At 40.9% G+C, this 18,991-nt stretch overlaps 1 protein-coding gene and 1 long non-coding RNA gene across 2 annotated transcripts in view; one reads left to right on the plus strand and one right to left on the minus strand.

The window, feature by feature from the left end:
• The window catches only part of traf1 (TNF receptor-associated factor 1), a 38,977-nt gene extending 22,196 nt beyond the window's left edge, over positions 1-16,781 (minus strand). Inside the window, exons 1-3 of the mRNA XM_067969760.1 lie at positions 16,710-16,781; positions 1,484-1,720; positions 487-571 (exon numbers count right to left, since the gene is read on the minus strand). Of these exons, the coding sequence (XP_067825861.1) occupies positions 487-571; positions 1,484-1,692 (294 nt within the window). The 5' untranslated portion in view covers positions 1,693-1,720; positions 16,710-16,781. The remainder of the gene's footprint in view (positions 1-486; positions 572-1,483; positions 1,721-16,709) is intronic.
• The window catches only part of LOC137300594 (uncharacterized), a 43,877-nt gene continuing 39,796 nt past the window's right edge, over positions 14,911-18,991 (plus strand). Inside the window, exon 1 of the long non-coding RNA XR_010958137.1 lies at positions 14,911-16,092. This is a non-coding gene — a long non-coding RNA (uncharacterized lncRNA). The remainder of the gene's footprint in view (positions 16,093-18,991) is intronic.

An 18,991-nucleotide genomic window follows, 5' to 3' on the forward strand; every position in this document is an offset into this window, starting at 1 on the left:
TTTCCATCAGAACAATGGCAGTTTGTCTCCAAATGATATCCAAACAGGCAGCCAATTTTTGCTTTTAAAATTAAATGGCATTTAAAAGGGACATAGACTTCATTGGTAAAGCATTCATCAACCTTCCTTCTATATAATTATTTTGAATGTTTCTAATCTTTCTAGTCAGAACTTGGTTCTTACATATTTGTGGGGAAAAAGTTACCATGGTTGAAAAGTGGCCCCAAGGCAACTGGTGTAGTGGAGTCCAAATGCTGAAAAATTACTAAAATATTAAGAGCGTCCCAATGCAGTATCAGAAGGGGAAGAGTATAGAATAGTCATCTCATGTAGTGAAATAATGTTGAATACCACAGTGATTAGATTTGTTTAAAAGATCACAAAAATATTCTACCTAGTTTTATATATAAGACGGCACCTGGTTTCTACTGAAACTGTCAAGCTTTAGTAGATTTACTGGACGCCTTTTACTATAAAATCACATACCTTTCCCAAGGCCAAAATGCTATCTTCATTTACACTTTGGGGGTCGTCTTCCTTACATTTTTGGCAGATTGGAGTTTTATTGTATCTGTTCAATAAAAGCAAGATATTTCAATGTGACTATCTGCATTAAGCCAGTATTAGAGCTCAGATTACAATTACTAGCATGAAAGGGTAAATATTTCCCCTTTAATTTCTGTAATTACTTTATCACTTTTTAAATTTTAAATTGGAAATTACACCTAAATAAGCCAGTGTGCAGAAGCCACTGGTTGATTTTACCACAACTGAGCTTTCAAGATCAGCAAAAATAATTTTCTGTATATTTACAACTGTGTATACAGTATTGTAAATAGAATTAGAGAATCATATGAACTACATACACATTTCCCAACTTGAAAGAGCACAAAAAAAGATTTTTCTCTTCAGTGACAAACTCTTGTGTTGTCTAAAACTGATAAATTTAACTACTTTTCAGCTTCATTAAAAAGTACATCAAAATAATGAGCATCTCAGAACAACGAATCAGCTCAATACTATGCACAAATCCAACATCTAGAAATTGCATCATAACATGGTAAACAAAAGGCAGCAATTTCAATTTGTAATATTCTGATTTGTAATGTTCTACAAAATAGCTAGAACCAACATTTTGTTTATGTTACTTAAAATTAAAGGCAAAGATACAAATGCAATGCATTAGAGGCATTATTTACATTTTAAAATGTTTGGCAAACTTTTATTCCTCCCCCAACGTATAATGCAATAACATCACAATAACACAGTCTCACAATTAGGTTAATGTTACAAAAGTGACAACTTTTCTATTTAGTCCACCTTTCCAAAATGGCACTGATCCCACTTTTAAACAAATATTTGCCTAGACAGTAAAACAAATAATTGTATTTTTTTTTTGAATGGATATATTTTCTCTGCAGAATTATTTTTAGCTGAATACGTGAATTATGGAAAGTCTGCAATCAATGTAGAAATTTCTTACTTGACAATCCACTCGACACATGCCCAGCAGTACCGATGCCCACACAATGTTTGGTACGCTTTCTTCAAGACATTTTTACAAAAGCTGCACAGGTATTTCTCCTCCGGTACATCATCACAAATATTTTGCGGAAAGCCAGAAGGTAATTCATTTTCATCGGGTGATGAAGGCAGACCGTTGTACACAAATCCATTAGGCTCTTCTGCCATTTAAAACTGATTGTAAATCCAGGGTTTTCTATCAAAAATGTAACAAGGTTTCTTTTAGCGTGGACAACCAATGTAAAGAGTCACAGATGAGAACAAGTCAAGCTTTTATGTTGCCTGAAGGGGAAAATAAAGGTTTTCACCCAGCAGTAAACTTTATAGTTCAACTGTGGGTTTTTTTTTTAAACCCGAGTATGACAAATCTGGAAATTCTTAACTGTAGTATTAAACACCTACACTAATCAAATTGACGGGGTTATCAGTAAATGGTATTTGGTTTGTCACAAAGTAGACTAGTTTCTATTTCAACTTTCTTCAGTATTAACTGGAGTGAATAAGAAAAAGAATGTACAATTAATCATTAAACTCTCATACCAACACTGGGGGCAAGGGAACAACCAACACACAGCAAATTTGCATCTTCATCATGACACTATTGTAGCTGAATTTGTTGTTTAACAGAATATAAATGGTTTGCAAGTAACAAAAATATCAACCTTTCTTTTAATTTCAATAGATAAACTGGAAGGGTGTTGCATGGATCTTTCAGCATACTCAACAGTGTTGTACCAAGGTGGTGTAATGATGAGCAAGTGAAATTTTTATACAGTGTTCATTCGAGTTGTGAGAAACATCCACTTGTGCAATTACAGATTTTGTCCATCTAAACGTGGAAGAGTTCATGTTGAGCTTTACAACACCGATTCCTTGTCACTGATTATACTCTGGTTTATAAATTCCTTCATGGGCTCACCCTATTCTATCTTTGCAACCTCAAGCCTGTGTCCTCCAACTCTGGCCTCTTGGACATCTCTCCTTCATTCCACTCCACCTTACCATTAATGGCAGAGCCCTACATTCTGGAGCTCCCTCCCTAAAATCCTCTACCATGATACTTCTCTCCCTGCCTTAATAGCCTTCTCAAAACTTACTTCTTCAACCATGGCTCCTAATTCGCCATCAGTTTCTCCTCTGGAGTGCCTTGGGTGTTTACTATAGATATGCAATGGGTACCAGCAGATGGGTACAGCCTGCTGTTAATGCAGCCTCATCTCCCTGGCATTCCTCCTTTACTGCTCCTCCAAGAAAGAGAAGTAAAGGGGAATTCCCATTGTCCCAATACTGTGGACATACCAGAACACAGCACAAAGCCTCCTGACCAACTAAGTGGAAACAGAAAAAAAAGGCAAGAAAAATAGTTCAGAAAATGCCTCAAATCTTGGTATATTCTTGCTACTAGGGATCTTTAAATGAATTTCCATATGTAGTATCCCGAGCAGCCCTGGATTTTATATGCCAGGTAGGTGATGGAGCACTCTTCCAGTGTAAACAGACAAATTGGGTGCACATCTAAATGACATCAAGGAATTAAAAGTTTACTGTAAACTGACTGGCATTTCTGGCATCAGTACACAACCTGACAATGGGACACTAATTGGGTGGAAATATGGTACAACAAATCTCTACCCATTTTCGCAAATTAGTTGCTCACTTTATGGCCATTAATCAGTCACCAATCAGAAAATCTTCCTAAATGCACTTTTCCTGCCCAAAATAGGCACACATTTTGTCTACAGCATCTGGGCACTAGATGCGCAAGAGCAGCACAGGCTGACTTGCTTTCTAGTCTTCTCTTTCTCCTAAATTGCTCCAGAAGTTTCCTCAACATTTTGAAGATGGTGCATAAATTGATAAAGCAAGTACAACTAATTTTACTGAATTAACCACATTATCTATATGGAAATATTATACCCCAAAGATCATACTTAACCAGATTTTGTATAGTTAAGCACAGTGGCATAAATATATTCATAAAAGCAAAACATAATTATGTTAGTTATATTTTTGTACTATTGCTAGTTGAAATGCCATATAATAATGGGACTTTACTGCACCTTTGTATCTACATAACGTATGGGTTCAACATTCTTTTTGTTTGCCCCCAGTTTTCTTTCCTCCCCTCCTGGTGTTGTCTCTTTGCTCGGTTACAGATCCATAGGCAGCAGCCACCCTTCATTATCTTGCCCAATTAGCCATTCTTCATGTGTAAGCTTTGTCGGTGAGTGCTGGCAGGCTATTCAACTATATGTGGCATTATTGACAAGACCAGTCCTGTCTTCACCCAATGTCCATACACACTTCCAGCAGGGGTTGCTGGACAGCGATCAGCACTGGAAATGTTGGCTGCTTTCTCTCCTCCCTAAAAATAGGGATGTTGAGGCCAAACTGTAGTGCTCCTAATGCCATCCTAGCTAACTCAGCACAGATTGTGTACCAAATCTCAGACCTTCTGGCACTGTATGGCTCAGCTACTGACTGCCCAAACCAATTGAGCATTCACGTTAATGTGGCTCTAACGTCTTGAAGTAAATCTGTGTGTTCACTGAATTGCAAACAAAAACAGGGCATTGCACAAATAATGCCCTATAATCACCATGATGGCCACCAACTACATACATTTTGCAGAAAATAGTTTGGCAAGCTGCCAGTTAAAAAGTAACTAGGTCAGGAAATTAGAGATGCAAGTAACAAGGGTACTACAGTAACCATGGGTGACTTTAATCTATATATAGGTCGACCAAACCAAATTAGCAATAATACTGTGGAGGACGAATTCCTGGAGAGTGTACGAGATGGTTTTTTAGACCAGTACATTGAGGAGCCAACTAGGGAACAGGCTATCCTAGATTGGGTATTGTGCAATGAGAAGGGGGTTAATTAATAATCTTGTTGTGTGGGGTCCTTTAGGGAAGAGTGACCATAACATGATAGAATTCTTCATTAAGATGGAAAGTGAAGTAGTCCAATCCGAAACTAGGGTCCTAAATCTAAACAAAGGAAACTACGAAGGTATGAGGAATGAGTTGGCTAGGATAGATTGGGGAGCTTCATTAAAAGGCATGCGGTGGATAGGCAATGGCTAACATTTAAGGAACAAATGCATGAATTACAACAGTTATACATCCCTTTCTGGCGCAAAAACACAAAAGGAAATGTGGCCCAACCATGGCTAACAAAAGAAATTAAGGATAGTATTAGATCCAAATAGGAGTCATATAAAGTTGCCAGAAAAAGTAGCACGGCTGAGGATTGGGAGCAATTTAGAATTCAGCAAAAAAGGACCAAGAGATTGATTAAGAGGGGAAAAATAGAGTATAAGAATAAACTTGCAAGGAACACAAAAGTGGACTGTAAAAGCTTCTACAAGTATGTAAAAAGAAAAAGATTAGTGAAGACAAATGTAGGTCCCTTACAGTCAGAAATGGGAGAATTTATAATGGGGAACAAGGAAATGGCAGAGCAATTAAACAAATACCTTGGGTCTGTCTTCACAGAAGAGAACACAAATAACTTCCCAGAAATGCTAGGGAACCAAGGGACTGGTGAGAAGGAGGAATTAAAGGAAATTAGTATTAGTAAAAAAAAAAGCGCCGGAGAAATTAATGGGACTGAAAGCCGATAAATCCCCAGGGCCTGATAATCTGCATCCCAGAGTACTGAAAGAGGTATCCACGGAAATAGTGGATGCATTGGTTGTCATCTTCCTAAATTCTATAGATTATGGAACAGTTCCTGTAGATTGGAGGGTGGCAAATATAACCCCACAACTTAAAAAAGGGAGAGAGAAAACAGGGAACTATAGTAGGGAAAATGCTAGAGTCTATTATAAAGGATGTGATAACAGGAGACATAGAAAATAGCAACGGGATTAGACAAAGTCAACATGGATTTATGAAAGGGAAATAGTGTTTGACAAACCTACTGGAATTTTTTGAGGATGTAACTGGTAGAATAGATAAGGGAGAACCAGTGGATGTGGTTTATTTGGATTTTCAGAAGGCCTTTGATAAAGTCCCACATAAGAGGTTAGTGTGCAAAATTAAAGCACGTGGGATTGGCGGTAATATACTGGCATGGATTGAAAATTGGTTAACAGACAGGAAACAGAGAGTAGGAATAAATGGGTCCTTTTCGGGGTGACAGGCAGTGACTAGTGGGGTACCGCAGGGATCAGTGCGTGGGCCCCAGCTATTCACAATCTATATCAATGATTTGGATGAGGGAACCAAATGTAATATTTCCAAATTTGCTGATGACACAAAACTAGGTGGGATCGTGAGTTGTGAGGAGGATGCAAAGAGGCTTCAAGGTGATTTAGTCAAGTTGAATGAGTGGGCAAATACATGGCAGATGCAGTATAATGTGGATAAAGGTGAAGTTATCCACTTCGGAAGGAAAAACAGAAAAGCAGAGTATTATTTAAATGGTGATAGATTGGGAAATGTTGATGTACAAAGGGACCTGGGTGTCCTTGTACACCAGTCACTGAAAGCAAACATGCAGGTGCAGCATGCAGGTGCAGCAAGCAGTTAGGAAGGCAAATGGCGTGTTGGCCTTCATTGAAAGACGATTTGAGTACAGGAGCAAGGAAGTCTTACTGCAGTTATACAGGGCCTAGGTGAGACTACACCTGGAGTATTGTGTGCCGTTTTGGTCTCCTTACCCAAGAAAGGATATACTTGCCATAGAGGGAGTGCAGCGAAGATTCACCAGACTGCTTCCTGGGATGGCAGGACTGTCGTATGAGGAGAGATTGGGTCGACTCGGCCTGTATTCACTCGAGTTTAGAAGAATGAGAGGGGATCTCATTGAAACGTATAAAATTCTGACAGGGCTGGACAGACTGGATGCAAGGAGGATGTTTCCCCTGGCTGGGGGGTCCAGAACGAGGGGTCACAGTCTCAGGATACAGGGAAGGACATTTAGGACTGAGATGAGGAGAAATTTCTTCACTCAGAGGGTGGTGAACCTGTGGAAGCCAAGTCACTGAATATACTTAAGAAGGAGCTAGACAGATTTCTAGACACAAAAGGCATCAAGGGGTATGGGGAGAGAGTGGGATTATGGTATTGAGATAGAGGATCAGCCATGATCATATTGAATGGCCTACTCCTGCTCCTATTTTCTATGTTTAATCCTACTATTGCAGGGACAATCAACCTAACACACAAATACATATAAAGCATTCTCAAAATGGTATGAGTGGCTGTGTGTTTGTAGCTAGAGTGAAAACTGGATCAAGGAAGTACAGTAAACGATAAGGGCAGGACAACAAGAACAGGGCTCAATAATGACATTTCAAACTGGTTATGTGATGTCTGAGGTTTAAAATCAAAAGTGAGATCTGAAGCTTTTCTACAGCCTTTTGTGGCAGAATTGGTACAACACAAAGGCATAGGACCACATAGTCCTTGCTTTGTGAGCTAATATACAATTACTTTGTTAAAATTACAATTGCAAGGAATTTTAATTTAATTCTAAAAGGAACAAGGAAAGACCCAGTTGATGTACACTATGAATAGAAATACTGAACTTAAAGTATAACGCAAGCACTCCATAGAACCATAGAAAAGATACAGCACAGAAGGGGGCCATTCGACCCATCGTGTCCGCGCCGGCTCGAAGAACAACCAGATGCCCATTCTAATCCCATCTCCCAGCACCCGGTCCATAGTCCTGCAGCTTACAGCACTTTAGGTGCAGGTCCAGGTACTTTTTAAAAGAGTTGAGGGTCCCTGCCTCTACCACCAATTTGGGCAGTGAATTCCATACACCCACCACCCTCTGGGTAAAAAAGTTTTTCCTCATGTCCCCTCTAATCCTTCCACCAATCAGCTTAAATCTATGTCCTCTGGTTCTTGAACTCTCCGCAAGGGGAAACAGGTACTTCCTGTCTACTCTATCTGGGCCCCTCATAATTTTGCACACCTCAATCAAGTCTCCCCTCAGCCACCTCTGCTCCAAGGAAAACAACCCCAGCCTATCCAATCTCTCCTCGTAGCTGCAATTTTCAAGTCCTGGCAACATTCTTGTAAATCTTCTCTGCACTCTCTCCAGAGCAATTACGTCCTTCCTGTAATGCGGTGACCAGAACTGCGCACAATACTCCAGCTGTGGCCTTACCAGCGTTTTATACAGTCCCATCATTACATCCCTGCTTTTGTATTCTATACCTCGGCTAATTACAGAGAGCATTCCGTATGCCTTCTTCACAACCTTATCTACCTATACTGCCACCTTCAGGGACCTGTGCACATGCACTCCAAGGTCTCTCACTTCCTCTACCCCTCTCAATATATTCCCATTTACTGCGTATTCCCTTTCACTGTTTGCCCTCCCTAAGTGCATTACCTCACACTTCTCCGGGTTGAACTCCATTTGCCACTTTTCCGCCCACTCCACCAACCCATTGATATCTTCTTGGAGTCTGCAGCTATCCTCTTCACTATCAACTACACGGCCAATTTTTGTGTCATCTGCAAATTTGCCAATCATGCCCCCTATATTCAAGTCCAAATCATTAATATATACCACAAACAGCAAGGGACCCAACACTGAGCCCTGTGGCACACCACTGGAAACAGATTTGCATTCGCAAAGACATCCGTTGACTTTTACCCTTTGTTTCCTGTTACTGAGCCAATTTTGGATCCAATTCGCCACATTTCCCTGTATCCCATGGGCTTTTACCTTTCTGACCAGTCTGCCATGTGGGACCTTGTCAAATGCCTTACTAAAATCCATGTAAACAACATCCACTGCACTACCCTCATCAATCCTCCTTGTCACTTCCTCAAAGAATTCAATCAGATTTGTAAGGCATGACCTTCCCTGAAAAAATCCATGCTGACTATCCCTGATTAAACCATGCCTTTCCAAGTGACAGTTCATCCTATATCTCAGTATTTATTCTAATTGTTTGCCTACCACTGAGGTAAGACTGACCGGCCTATAATTGTTCGGCCGTTCCCTCGTACCCTTTTTAAACAACGGTACTACGTTTACAGTCTTCCAGGCCTCCGGTACCTCCCCTGTATCTAGTGAAGATTGGGAAATGATCCTCAGAGCATCCGCTATTTCCTCCCTGGCTTCCTTCAATAGCCTAGGAAACAATCCATCTGACCATGGTGAGTTATCAACTTTCAAGGATTCCAGTCCCTCTCGTACTTCCTCTCTCGTTATGTTTACCTTATCCAATATTTCACACCTCTCCTCTTTAACTACTACATCCGGATTATCCCTTTCCCTTGTGAATACGGAGACAAAATATTCATTTAAACCCCTACCCACATCCTCTGCTTCTACACACAAGTTATCCTTATCATCCCTGATAGGTCCCACCTTTTCCTTAGCTAGTCTCTTGTTCTTAATGTACTGATAAAACATCTTTGGGTTTTCTTTAATCTTACTAGCAAATATTTTTTCATGCCCTCTCTTTGCTTTCCTTATTTCCTTTTTTACGTCATCCCTGTACTTTCTATACTCCTCTAGGCTTTCTGCAGTATTTAGTTTTCTGTGACAGTCATAAGCTTTCTTTTTCTGCTTTATCTTGCCCCGTATACTTCTAGACTACCAGGGGGCTCTAAATTTGGCAGTGCCACCCTTTTTCTTTGCAGGGACGTGTCTGCATTGTACCTGTAGAATTTCACTTTTTAGTGCCTCCCACTGGCTTGCCACTGATTTCTCAAGTAGTTGTGTCCAGTCCACTTCTGCCAAATCACCTCTTAGTTCTGTAAAATTTGCCTTCCCCCAATTTAAAACATTTACTCCTGATTTAACTCTGTCCCTTTCCATAATAATGCTAAAACTAACTGAATTGTGATCACTATCCCCAATAACGTAGTGTATTTAGACTTCCAGAAGGCATTCGACAAGGTGCCACATAAAAGATTATTGCTCAAGATAAAGAATCACTGGATTGGGGATAATATTCTGGCATGGGTGGAGGATTGGTTATCTAACAGGAAGCAGAGAGTTGGGATAAATGGTTCATTCTCGGACTGGCAACCAGTAGCCAGTGGTGTTCCGCAGGGGTCGGTGCTGGGTCCCCAACTCTTTACGATCTATATTAATGATTTGGAGGAGGGGACCGAGTGCAACATATCGAAGTTTGCAGATGATACAAAGATGGGAGGGAAACTAGAGAGTGAGGAGGACATAAAAAACCTGCAGGGGGATATAGACAGGCTGGGTGAGTGGGCGGAGATTTAGCAGATGAAATACAATATTGGAAAATGTGATGTTATGCACTTTGGCAGGAAAAACCAGAGAGCAAGTTATTTTCTTGATGGCTAGAGAATGGAAATTTCTGCAGTACAAAGGGATCTGGGGGTCCTAGTGCAAGAAAATCAAAAGGTTAGTATGCAGGTGCAGCAGGTGATCAAGAAGGCCAACGGAATGTTGGCGTTTATCGCTAGGGGGATAGAATATAAAAACAGGGAGGTATTGCTGCAGTTATATAAGGTATTGGTGAGACTGCACCTGGAATACTGCATACAGTTTTGGTCTCCATACTTAAGAAAAGACATACTTGCTCTCGAGGCAGTACAAAGAAGGTTCACTCGGTTAATCCCGGGGATGAGGGGGCGGACATATGAGGACAGGTGGAGTAGATTGGGACTTTACTCATTGGAGTTCAGAAGAATGAGAGGCGATCTTATTGAAACATATAAGATTGTGAAGGGGCTTGATCGGGTGGATGCAGTGAGGATGTTCCCAAGGTTGGGTGAAACTAGAACTAGGGGGCATAATCTTAGAATAAGGGGCTGCTCCTTCAAAACTGAGATGAGGGGAAACTTCTTCACTGAGGGTGGTAGGTCTGTGGAATTTGCTGCCCCAGGAAGCTGTGGAAGCTACATCATTGAATAAATTCAAAGCAGAAATAGACAGTTTCCTAGAAGTGAAGGGAATTCGGGGTTACGGGGAGCGGGCAGGAAATTGGACATGTATTAAAGACATCACCAGTTTTGTTCCATTAAATTATTTTTCCAGCACATTTTTAGAAAAAGGAACTGGACGGCAAAGTAGCTCAGCATACTGCCCTTTCATTTTGTTTAATTCCAGCCCAATGGTTAAAAAGAGCCTTATTGTTTAAATTGCAACTCCGCATATGTGCAATATAATACATTAGAATGCTTTGTGTTGCCTGTAAAATGACTTAATAGTTCCTTGTTCATTTTGTGCATGATGGCTTTTCAATTACAGTCAGCATAAGACCTCTTTATACCAAGTTTGTTTCACTATCGGTATTTTTTCTTTAGGGATTATAGCTCATACCTTTATAACACTCCAGTACTTGGTGGAGCAATTAGTAATCTCACCATACTCACTTTTGAGACTTAGGCTCAAAACTAGACCTCACTGATGGGATTAAATTGTCTCTTATCTACTGTAAGGTTGCAAGTGAATAGATCTGGATAGAATTATGACTGATGTTTCAAGGAATATAGATCACTGAGCAGACTAAATGGCTTACTCCCAAGTGTTACAAAGATATCTGAAAATTGAGCAGTTCAATGCTATGATTTTTGTCTAGACTGAGGCTGGGGGCTAGTTGCCAAGCAATTTTTATAGCACTGCATTCTAATTAAAAGGATTAATTCCAAGATTCCATATCTTCTGAAAAAGCAGCTGGAGAGAAGCACTTTGCCCAGTCCCTCAAAAATCTCACAATGAAGGCAGAATTTTAGAAACTAAGATGCGGGATGGATGGTACTGCATTGCTGAAGCCCTGCATTCATTTGTTGTCTGATCAAAATTGCACCAGTGAACTAGCACTTCAGTTGCAAGAAATTTTAATGCCGACTTCCAACATGTGTAATTTGCTTTCAGAACCTCCAGGGAGCCACAGGAGTACACTGAAATGGACAAATGCTTCAGAAAAATGAAGATCAAAACACAAACTATCCCACTTGTTCTGTATAATGGTTAATAAGGTGATCCTCTAACAATATTGTCTGCTTACAATGAAACAAATGCCTTGAAAAAATGTCTGGTCAGCACAATCCAATCTCTAACACCCGAGCTATACAATCAGTGGTCTTAACATACAGAAGCAGTTTATACACTCAAGGGATATTATAGAACACTTGTGAAAAATGAGCAGGCTCGATGGATTCTACTTCAAATGTCTGTTGTGACTTTACTTCAAGTTGAAAATCTGTTTAAACATTGCTGCGACATGTTTATGCAGATAAATCAGGGCCAATTTAGTGCAACAACCTTCAGACTTCATCTGAAGCCATAAAGCAGGAATAGTATCATCCAGCAGTGGTCAAAACCATAACTCTGCTTGACCCAGAAAGACTCCTGGCCAGTAACTAAACTAGGTAATCATGTGGTCAAAGACCAACAAACATTAGCAAAAACTTCCAAGCAATTATACAAAGTAGCGCTAAAACAAGATTAGGGCCGGATTTATACTGCACATTTTGGGTAAAGCAGTAGAAGACAGCCTCATGGAGGAGTCACACACCTCAGGGTTTTAGTGCATTTGTAAGTCAAATTTATACCAACTTCAAGTTAATGTGCACCCAAAACCACTTTGCATCAATGCAAAAATGACAGTATAAAAGAATCCTAAGACTGCATGACAACCATTGGTGCAATTAGGTGGCTCACAAGAAACCACAACACTGCCAGAAAGTTCAAGAAAACATAAGTGAACTTTATGAAAAAAAAATGTATACAAAAAGTGCAATGACTTACGACAAAGTTTCCTGCTTTCAGATGAACAGGAAAAAAACTGTCTCAAAGTCAAGAGCAAATCAAGCATCTTCTATGTTACATGTGGTCTCGTTTTTTTCCCCCAAAATTTCATAGAATCATAGAAGTTTACAACATGGAAACAGGCCCTTCGGCCCAACATGTCCATGTCGCCCAGTTTATACCACTAAGCTAGTCCCAATTGCCTGCACTTGGCCCATATCCCTCTATACCCATCTTACCCATGTAACTGTCCAAATGCTTTTTAAAAGACAAAATTGTACCCGCCTCTACTACTGCCTCTGGCAGCTCGTTCCAGACACTCACCACCCTTTGAGTGAAAAAATTGCCCCTCTGGACCCTTTTGTATCTCTCCCCTCTCACCTTAAATCTATGTCCCCTCGTTATAGACTCCCCTAACTTTGGGAAAAGATTTTGACTATCTACCTTATCTATGCCCCTCATTATTTTATAGACTTCTATAAGATTACCCCTAAACCTCCTACTCTCCAGGGAAAAAAGTCTCAGTCTATCCAACCTCTCCCTATAAGTCAAACCATCAAGTCCCGGTAGCATCCTAGTAAATCTTTTCTGCACTCTTTCTAGTTTAATAATATCCTTTCTATAATAGGGTGACCAGAACTGTACACAGTATTCCAAGTGTGGCCTTACTAATGTCTTGTACAACTTCAACAAGACATCCCAACTCCTGTATTCAATGTTCTGACCAATGAAACCAAGCATGCTGAATGCCTTCTTCACCACCCTATCCACCTGTGACTCCACTTTCAAGGAGCTATGAACCTGTACTCCCAGATCTCTTTGTTCTATAACTCTCCCCAACGCCCTACCATTAACGGAGTAGGTCCTGGCCCGATTCGATCTACCAAAATGCATTACCTCACATTTATCTAAATTAAACTCCATCTGCCATTCATCGGCCCACTGGCCCAATTTATCAAGATCCCGTTGCAATCCTAGATAACCTTCTTCACTGTCCACAATGCCACCAATCTTGGTGTCATCTGCAAACTTACTAACCATGCCTCCTAAATTCTCATCCAAATCATTAATATAAATAACAAATAACAGCGGACCCAGCACCGATCCCTGAGGCACACCGCTGGTCACAGGCCTCCAGTTTGAAAAACAACCCTCTACAACCACCCTCTGTCTTCTGTCGTCAAGCCAATTTTGTATCCAATTGGCTACCTCACCTTGGATCCCGTGAGATTTAACCTTATGTAACAACCTACCATGCGGTACCTTGTCAAAGGCTTTGCTAAAGTCCATGTAGACCACGTCTACTGCACAGCCCTCATCTATCTTCTTGGTTACCCCTTCAAAAAACTCAATCAAATTCGTGAGACATGATTTTCCTCTCAAAAAACCATGCTGACTGTTCCTAATCAGTCCCTGCCTCTCCAAATGCCTGTAGATCCTGTCTCTCAGAATACCCTCTAACAACTTACCCACTACATAGTTGGTGCTATTTTCAGGAATCTTACCAGATTCAAGTAACTCAAGAAATTTATCAACCATTTGTTTAATTGAGCCTTCTGCAACAAAAAAATGGGAATGTTTGCCAGATGTTCCAACTTTAGTTCTCACAAAAGCAGTGCTGTTTCTAACATTTCAGATTCTCAGATATGCCATGGATCTTGGAATAATCCTTTATGAGTATTGTCACCTTTTTCACATCCAGGTCCATTTGACCACTATAGAATTTACAATAGTTGCTTTGTTTTTGTGAGTCAGTTTAACTGTGTTAACAAAACTATGCTACTAGTGCTTGATACAGCAATCGCTCCTTTAGACTCTCTGTAAACCTAGAGACCTACTTTGACTTTCAGTTCATCTGCAAGGTTAAGGTAATCCAGGACTCCTTTTTATGAGATTGATAGATTTTGGTTAGGTTAGGGTATTAAGGGGTTATGGAGCTATGGCAGGTAAATGGAGTCGAGGTACAGATCACCCATCTAGATCTAACTGAATGGCAGAGCAAGCTGAAGAGGCTGAATGGCCTATTCCTGTTCCTAACTCTTACATCTGCACCAACATAGCATACAAGGCTACGGACCAAATGCTGGAATATGGGATTAGAGTAGACAGGGCTTGATGGCCGGCGCGGACACGATGGGCCGAAGGGCCTCTATCCGTGCTGTATAACTCTATGACTCTCTATGACTCTATGACAACTTGTCAGGCTGTAATGCTCCAACCAACTCTACTCCTCTGTTTCCCAAACTGCTCTAAGCTTTTCTATTTAACTATAAATATCATTACCTCTTGGCTTTTATATTCTCTACCCCATGATAAAACCTAGAATTCCATTAGCTTTTTTTTTAAACACAGCCTTAGCTGGCTGAGTTGCTGCCTTTACTGTCCGTGAACCTGTACTCCTAAATCCCTCTGCTCTTTCACAGCACCAAGCGTACTTCTTTTCAAAGTATAATTAGTCATGTTTTGTTTTTTAAAAAATGGATCACCTCACACTTACTGGCATTGAATTTCATCTGTCATTTAGCTCATTTCCTCATCTTATATATATCCATTTGCAGCTTCCTTTGGTCTTCTAAAGAACTAACAATACCCCCTATTTTGGTACCATGTGCACATTTTGACACCACACCCTCTAGGTCTATGTCTAAATCATTGATATACAATGAACTGAAGTGGTCCCAGAACTGAACCCTGTCCTCCTCTTACCATTCATAATCATGTAGCTGGAGGCCCAGTTTCTGTTGACAGGAATTGCAATTGGATCCTTGGAGATCCTTTAGAGAATCAACTGCAGGAGTACCATGTGGTCTGCACTTCTTCAACATAGAACCACCCACAAACTCATGCAAGATAGGGTGTAAATTAAAAAGTTAGACAAAGAAGATACAATACAAATAGAAAGACAGGAACAATCCTGCAGGCTGTACCACATATAGGAGTGAGCAGGCTAAAAGTGCACAACTGCCTTTCCTTATTACTTACTTTTTTATGCACAAAGACCAGTGAGTTAATCAAACCTCACAGAACTGACTACAAAAAAGGAAAGATTTACTTTGTTTATACTATCATAAACCATAGATTTGAGAATCCATTAAATTTCTTCCTCAAAAGGGTTGGCATTTACACATTTAGAAGTCCAGCCAGTACAATGGCATACCACACTACAATTCCAACACGTTTGCCACAATGGTAGGATGCAAGATTGTTGCTGTGATTCCCTACACAATGAGGCCCATATCGTAATTGTGCCAACATGAGGACAAGAGGGGAGGAAAGGAGAACAGGAGTGCCAATCTCTTCTGTCTCCCTCTACATTCACTGCTGTACAGCTCCTCACAAATGTCACCGGTAGAGACCGAAACACACGTTTTCAGTCCATTCCCTCGGGATGTTACATGAGCCCCAAAAGGGAGAAAAAGAAAATAACATTTTATAAATAATGTTTTATTTCCTCTCTTTTAAGAGGCTCAGGTCTACTCAACTAAGTCAATTTGAAAATTAAACAATCCTCCAATAAATCATTGCATATTAACTATATACACATTTAAAAATGGGGGAAAAAAGTATTTCTGTAAAAGCACTAAGAAAAAGAAAAACATCTGTACAAATATATCAATTATTTCTTCTAAATTCCGAAAAAAGAGTTGTATTTAACATTTAAAACCACAAAATTTATACTGCTGATTTGCCACATTTACAAATTCTCTTCCTGTGACAAGGTTTCAAATGAATGTTCTGGTTGAAGCCCAGTGCCATGAAAGCTCAATTGTTAATACACAGAAAAGCAACGTCGCACAAGTCCTCCTTATAAGAAATTAAATACTTACCAACCCGGAGAGCTACTAGGATTCCGAGGTAAATCACTGAACTTTGAATGTTGTATAACTGCTCAAAATTTGAGGGGGGAGGAAGGAAGAAACAAAAAGAGGAAATACTAACAGAGAAGGTGGCACTTTAATAAAATGAACAAAGAGCAAAGGCGGGAGCTCAAACTCCATGAGCACTTTTGGATTAAACACCTTCATTTATAGTTTAATTTAAAGCAGTCAATCCATTCACGGTTAACTTAAAGCAGAATGTTCTTTTGGGGAATTATTATTATTATTCCTGCTCTCAGTCAGATTCCGTCCCTTACGACCCGGCGGTTGGAGATTGGAACTCGGCCTCTTCAAAATTTAAGGAAACGATTATAAAGCTCGTTTCTCCGGGAAGAAAGCCAAGGCCTGGCCGACTGGCGGTCAAAACTTGACCCCCGTCCCCGTCCCCGTCCCACGTTATGGTAAAATATTTTCTAAAATACGCAATTTAATTTGAAGCGTGGCAGTTTGCCGCTCGCATTTATTGTGAAATAAAAGGTTTGTTTCTCAAACCCGACCGACTGTTCTTTTCAAATTCTTTCAATAAACCGCTCCATAAAAATATTCCGGGGGGGGGGGGGGGAGGAATAAGGTAATTAAAGTTATATACGTTACCTAAATGTTCGTTTGCCAATTGAAGCGCTTCGTCTTCAGACGTCCACAGTGCAATTTGAACAGGAACTTCCTGTACCTCAAGAGAAGCAGCTGCTGCTACAACAACAACAAGCAACAACAACCAGGCCTTGTGGGGCCTAAAACACACACAAAAAAAGAGGAAAAAAACAGGCCTTACAAGCCTCGTCTGATAACAGTGTCTTTCAAATCTTAAACTACATATGCAGGAGTTCATTCTCTCAAGTGGTGTGTGCTGGTGACTTTGTCTTCAGGTGCAGGCTTGAACTATGATATTCATAAAGTTTCATGGAGTACACACGTCCTTGTCTTATATCAGGACCTGATCAATGTCTGGAACACGGTTGCCTGCAGCAGGAGCTCTCCTGCGTGATGGCCATCCTGATGCAGCCACGGCTTCGAAACCCAAACTTCTGTGCGATCGGATTTGGCGATATGTGGCTGCCGGAGAGGAGGGCCCAGCTGTGAAGGTGACCAAAGTCAGGGACGTAGTCAATGGAGGCAGAGCGGGCTGGATGTCGCCAGAGTCATTGGCGGCCCGGATGTCCTGACGCTATGTTCGGCCTGGAGCCAAAGCTATCGAGTTGCTAAAAGTCGCACTCGGCCCTGACTCCATCAGGTATATTGAGGAGGCTCAAGCGTGTGGATCAATCCCGTCCGATCTTAACGCATGGGCAGAATTTCTCATCGGTGCAAAACCCCGAAAACTCTCGTGGGAACCTCTGCCTTACAATGTGAGCTGTCTCTCGGAAGTTCCCCCCATGCCATTCAACTCTACATGGAGGCATTTCCGATACAGGCTGCTCCTGCACACTCTCCACTTCCTCACCCTCGTCTTCTGTCCAGACACGCCCTGGCATTCCATCTTGCCGTCCGGCGAAAGCAGGGACACCCAGTGGAAAGCTCTCTATGCGGGGATCTTTCCCCACATCGTTGGGGATCTGGGGTGGAGAGTGCTGCACAGACCATTGGTGTCAAACATGGTGCTGAGTCACTTTACAGGCACTCAGACCGCGTGTAACCTCTGCGGCCTGGAGGAAACCAAATGTTTGCTTTATTATGTTTCTTTTTAAATGTGTGTTATTTTATATCCTTTCTTAAGGATTACAGGGGAGGAGGGTTCTGTACCAATATCATCAACCACACTGGCAGCAGGTAACACGTCTCTTCAGTCAGCCTTGCTTTCTTTTTTGTTCTTGGAATGGTTGAGTAATGCAGGATTGCATTAAGATGTATGCATCAGGGGATTTCCTGAAAAACCAGCATATTAACTTGCATTATTCTGTGCCTGTGGTCACATACCATCCACGTAGAAACATAGGAACAGGAGTAGACCATTCAGTCCCTCGAGCTTGTTCCGGCATTCAGTTAGATCATGGCTGATCTGTACCTCAACTCCATTTACCCACCTTTGTTCCATATCCCTTGATACCCTTGCCTAACAAAAATCTATCTCATAAATTTATCTTGAACATTTCAGTTTACCCAGCATCCACAACCTTTTGGAGGAGCGAGTTCCAGATTTCCACTACCCTTTCTGTGGAAAAAGTGCTTCCAAATTTCACTTCTAAATGGCCTAGCTCTAGTTTTAAGATTATGCCCTCTTGTTTCGATTCCTTCACCAGAGAAAATAATTTCTCTGTATCTACCCACCGAATGCCTTAATCAATTAAAATATCTTGATTTGTTCACCCCTCAACCTTCTAAACTCAAGGGAATACAAGTCAGGTTTATGCACTGTGTTCTTATAATTGAACCCTTTAAGCCCTGGAATCATTCTGGTAAATCTGCGCTGCACCCTTTCCAACGCCAATATATTTTTCTGGAGGTTCTAAATGCACGTCGTTGTTGTTGTTGTTGTTGTTGTTCGATGCCCAAAACTGACGCAGTACTCCGGATGGAGTCTGACCAAGGTTTTGTACAGCTGAAACACCACTTCCTCACTTAAAGGCTGACATTCCATATGTCCAGCAATGCCAGACTCGATGTTGCTGTCTTCACAAAAAGATTTTTCTGTCTACTTCTGTAAGATATCCGCTGCTCTGTTCTGTTTGTTGCAGGAGCAGTGGTTATTCCTGCTGGTGCTTTGATGCCAGCTTCAATTGGAGGAAATGAATGCCATCAGTGGATGAAATCTTGAGGAAATGTACACATTTCCTATTAATTGCTCGTTACTTACCAAGTAAAAAAACTTTTAAGACTGGGTCTGTGCATTACTGCACGCAAAATCTGTAACAACTTACATTTCCAAAAGGTTCCTCATA

Source organism: Heptranchias perlo, chromosome 31, assembly GCF_035084215.1.
Source record: "Heptranchias perlo isolate sHepPer1 chromosome 31, sHepPer1.hap1, whole genome shotgun sequence".
NCBI classification, from domain to species: Eukaryota; Metazoa; Chordata; class Chondrichthyes; order Hexanchiformes; family Hexanchidae; genus Heptranchias; species Heptranchias perlo.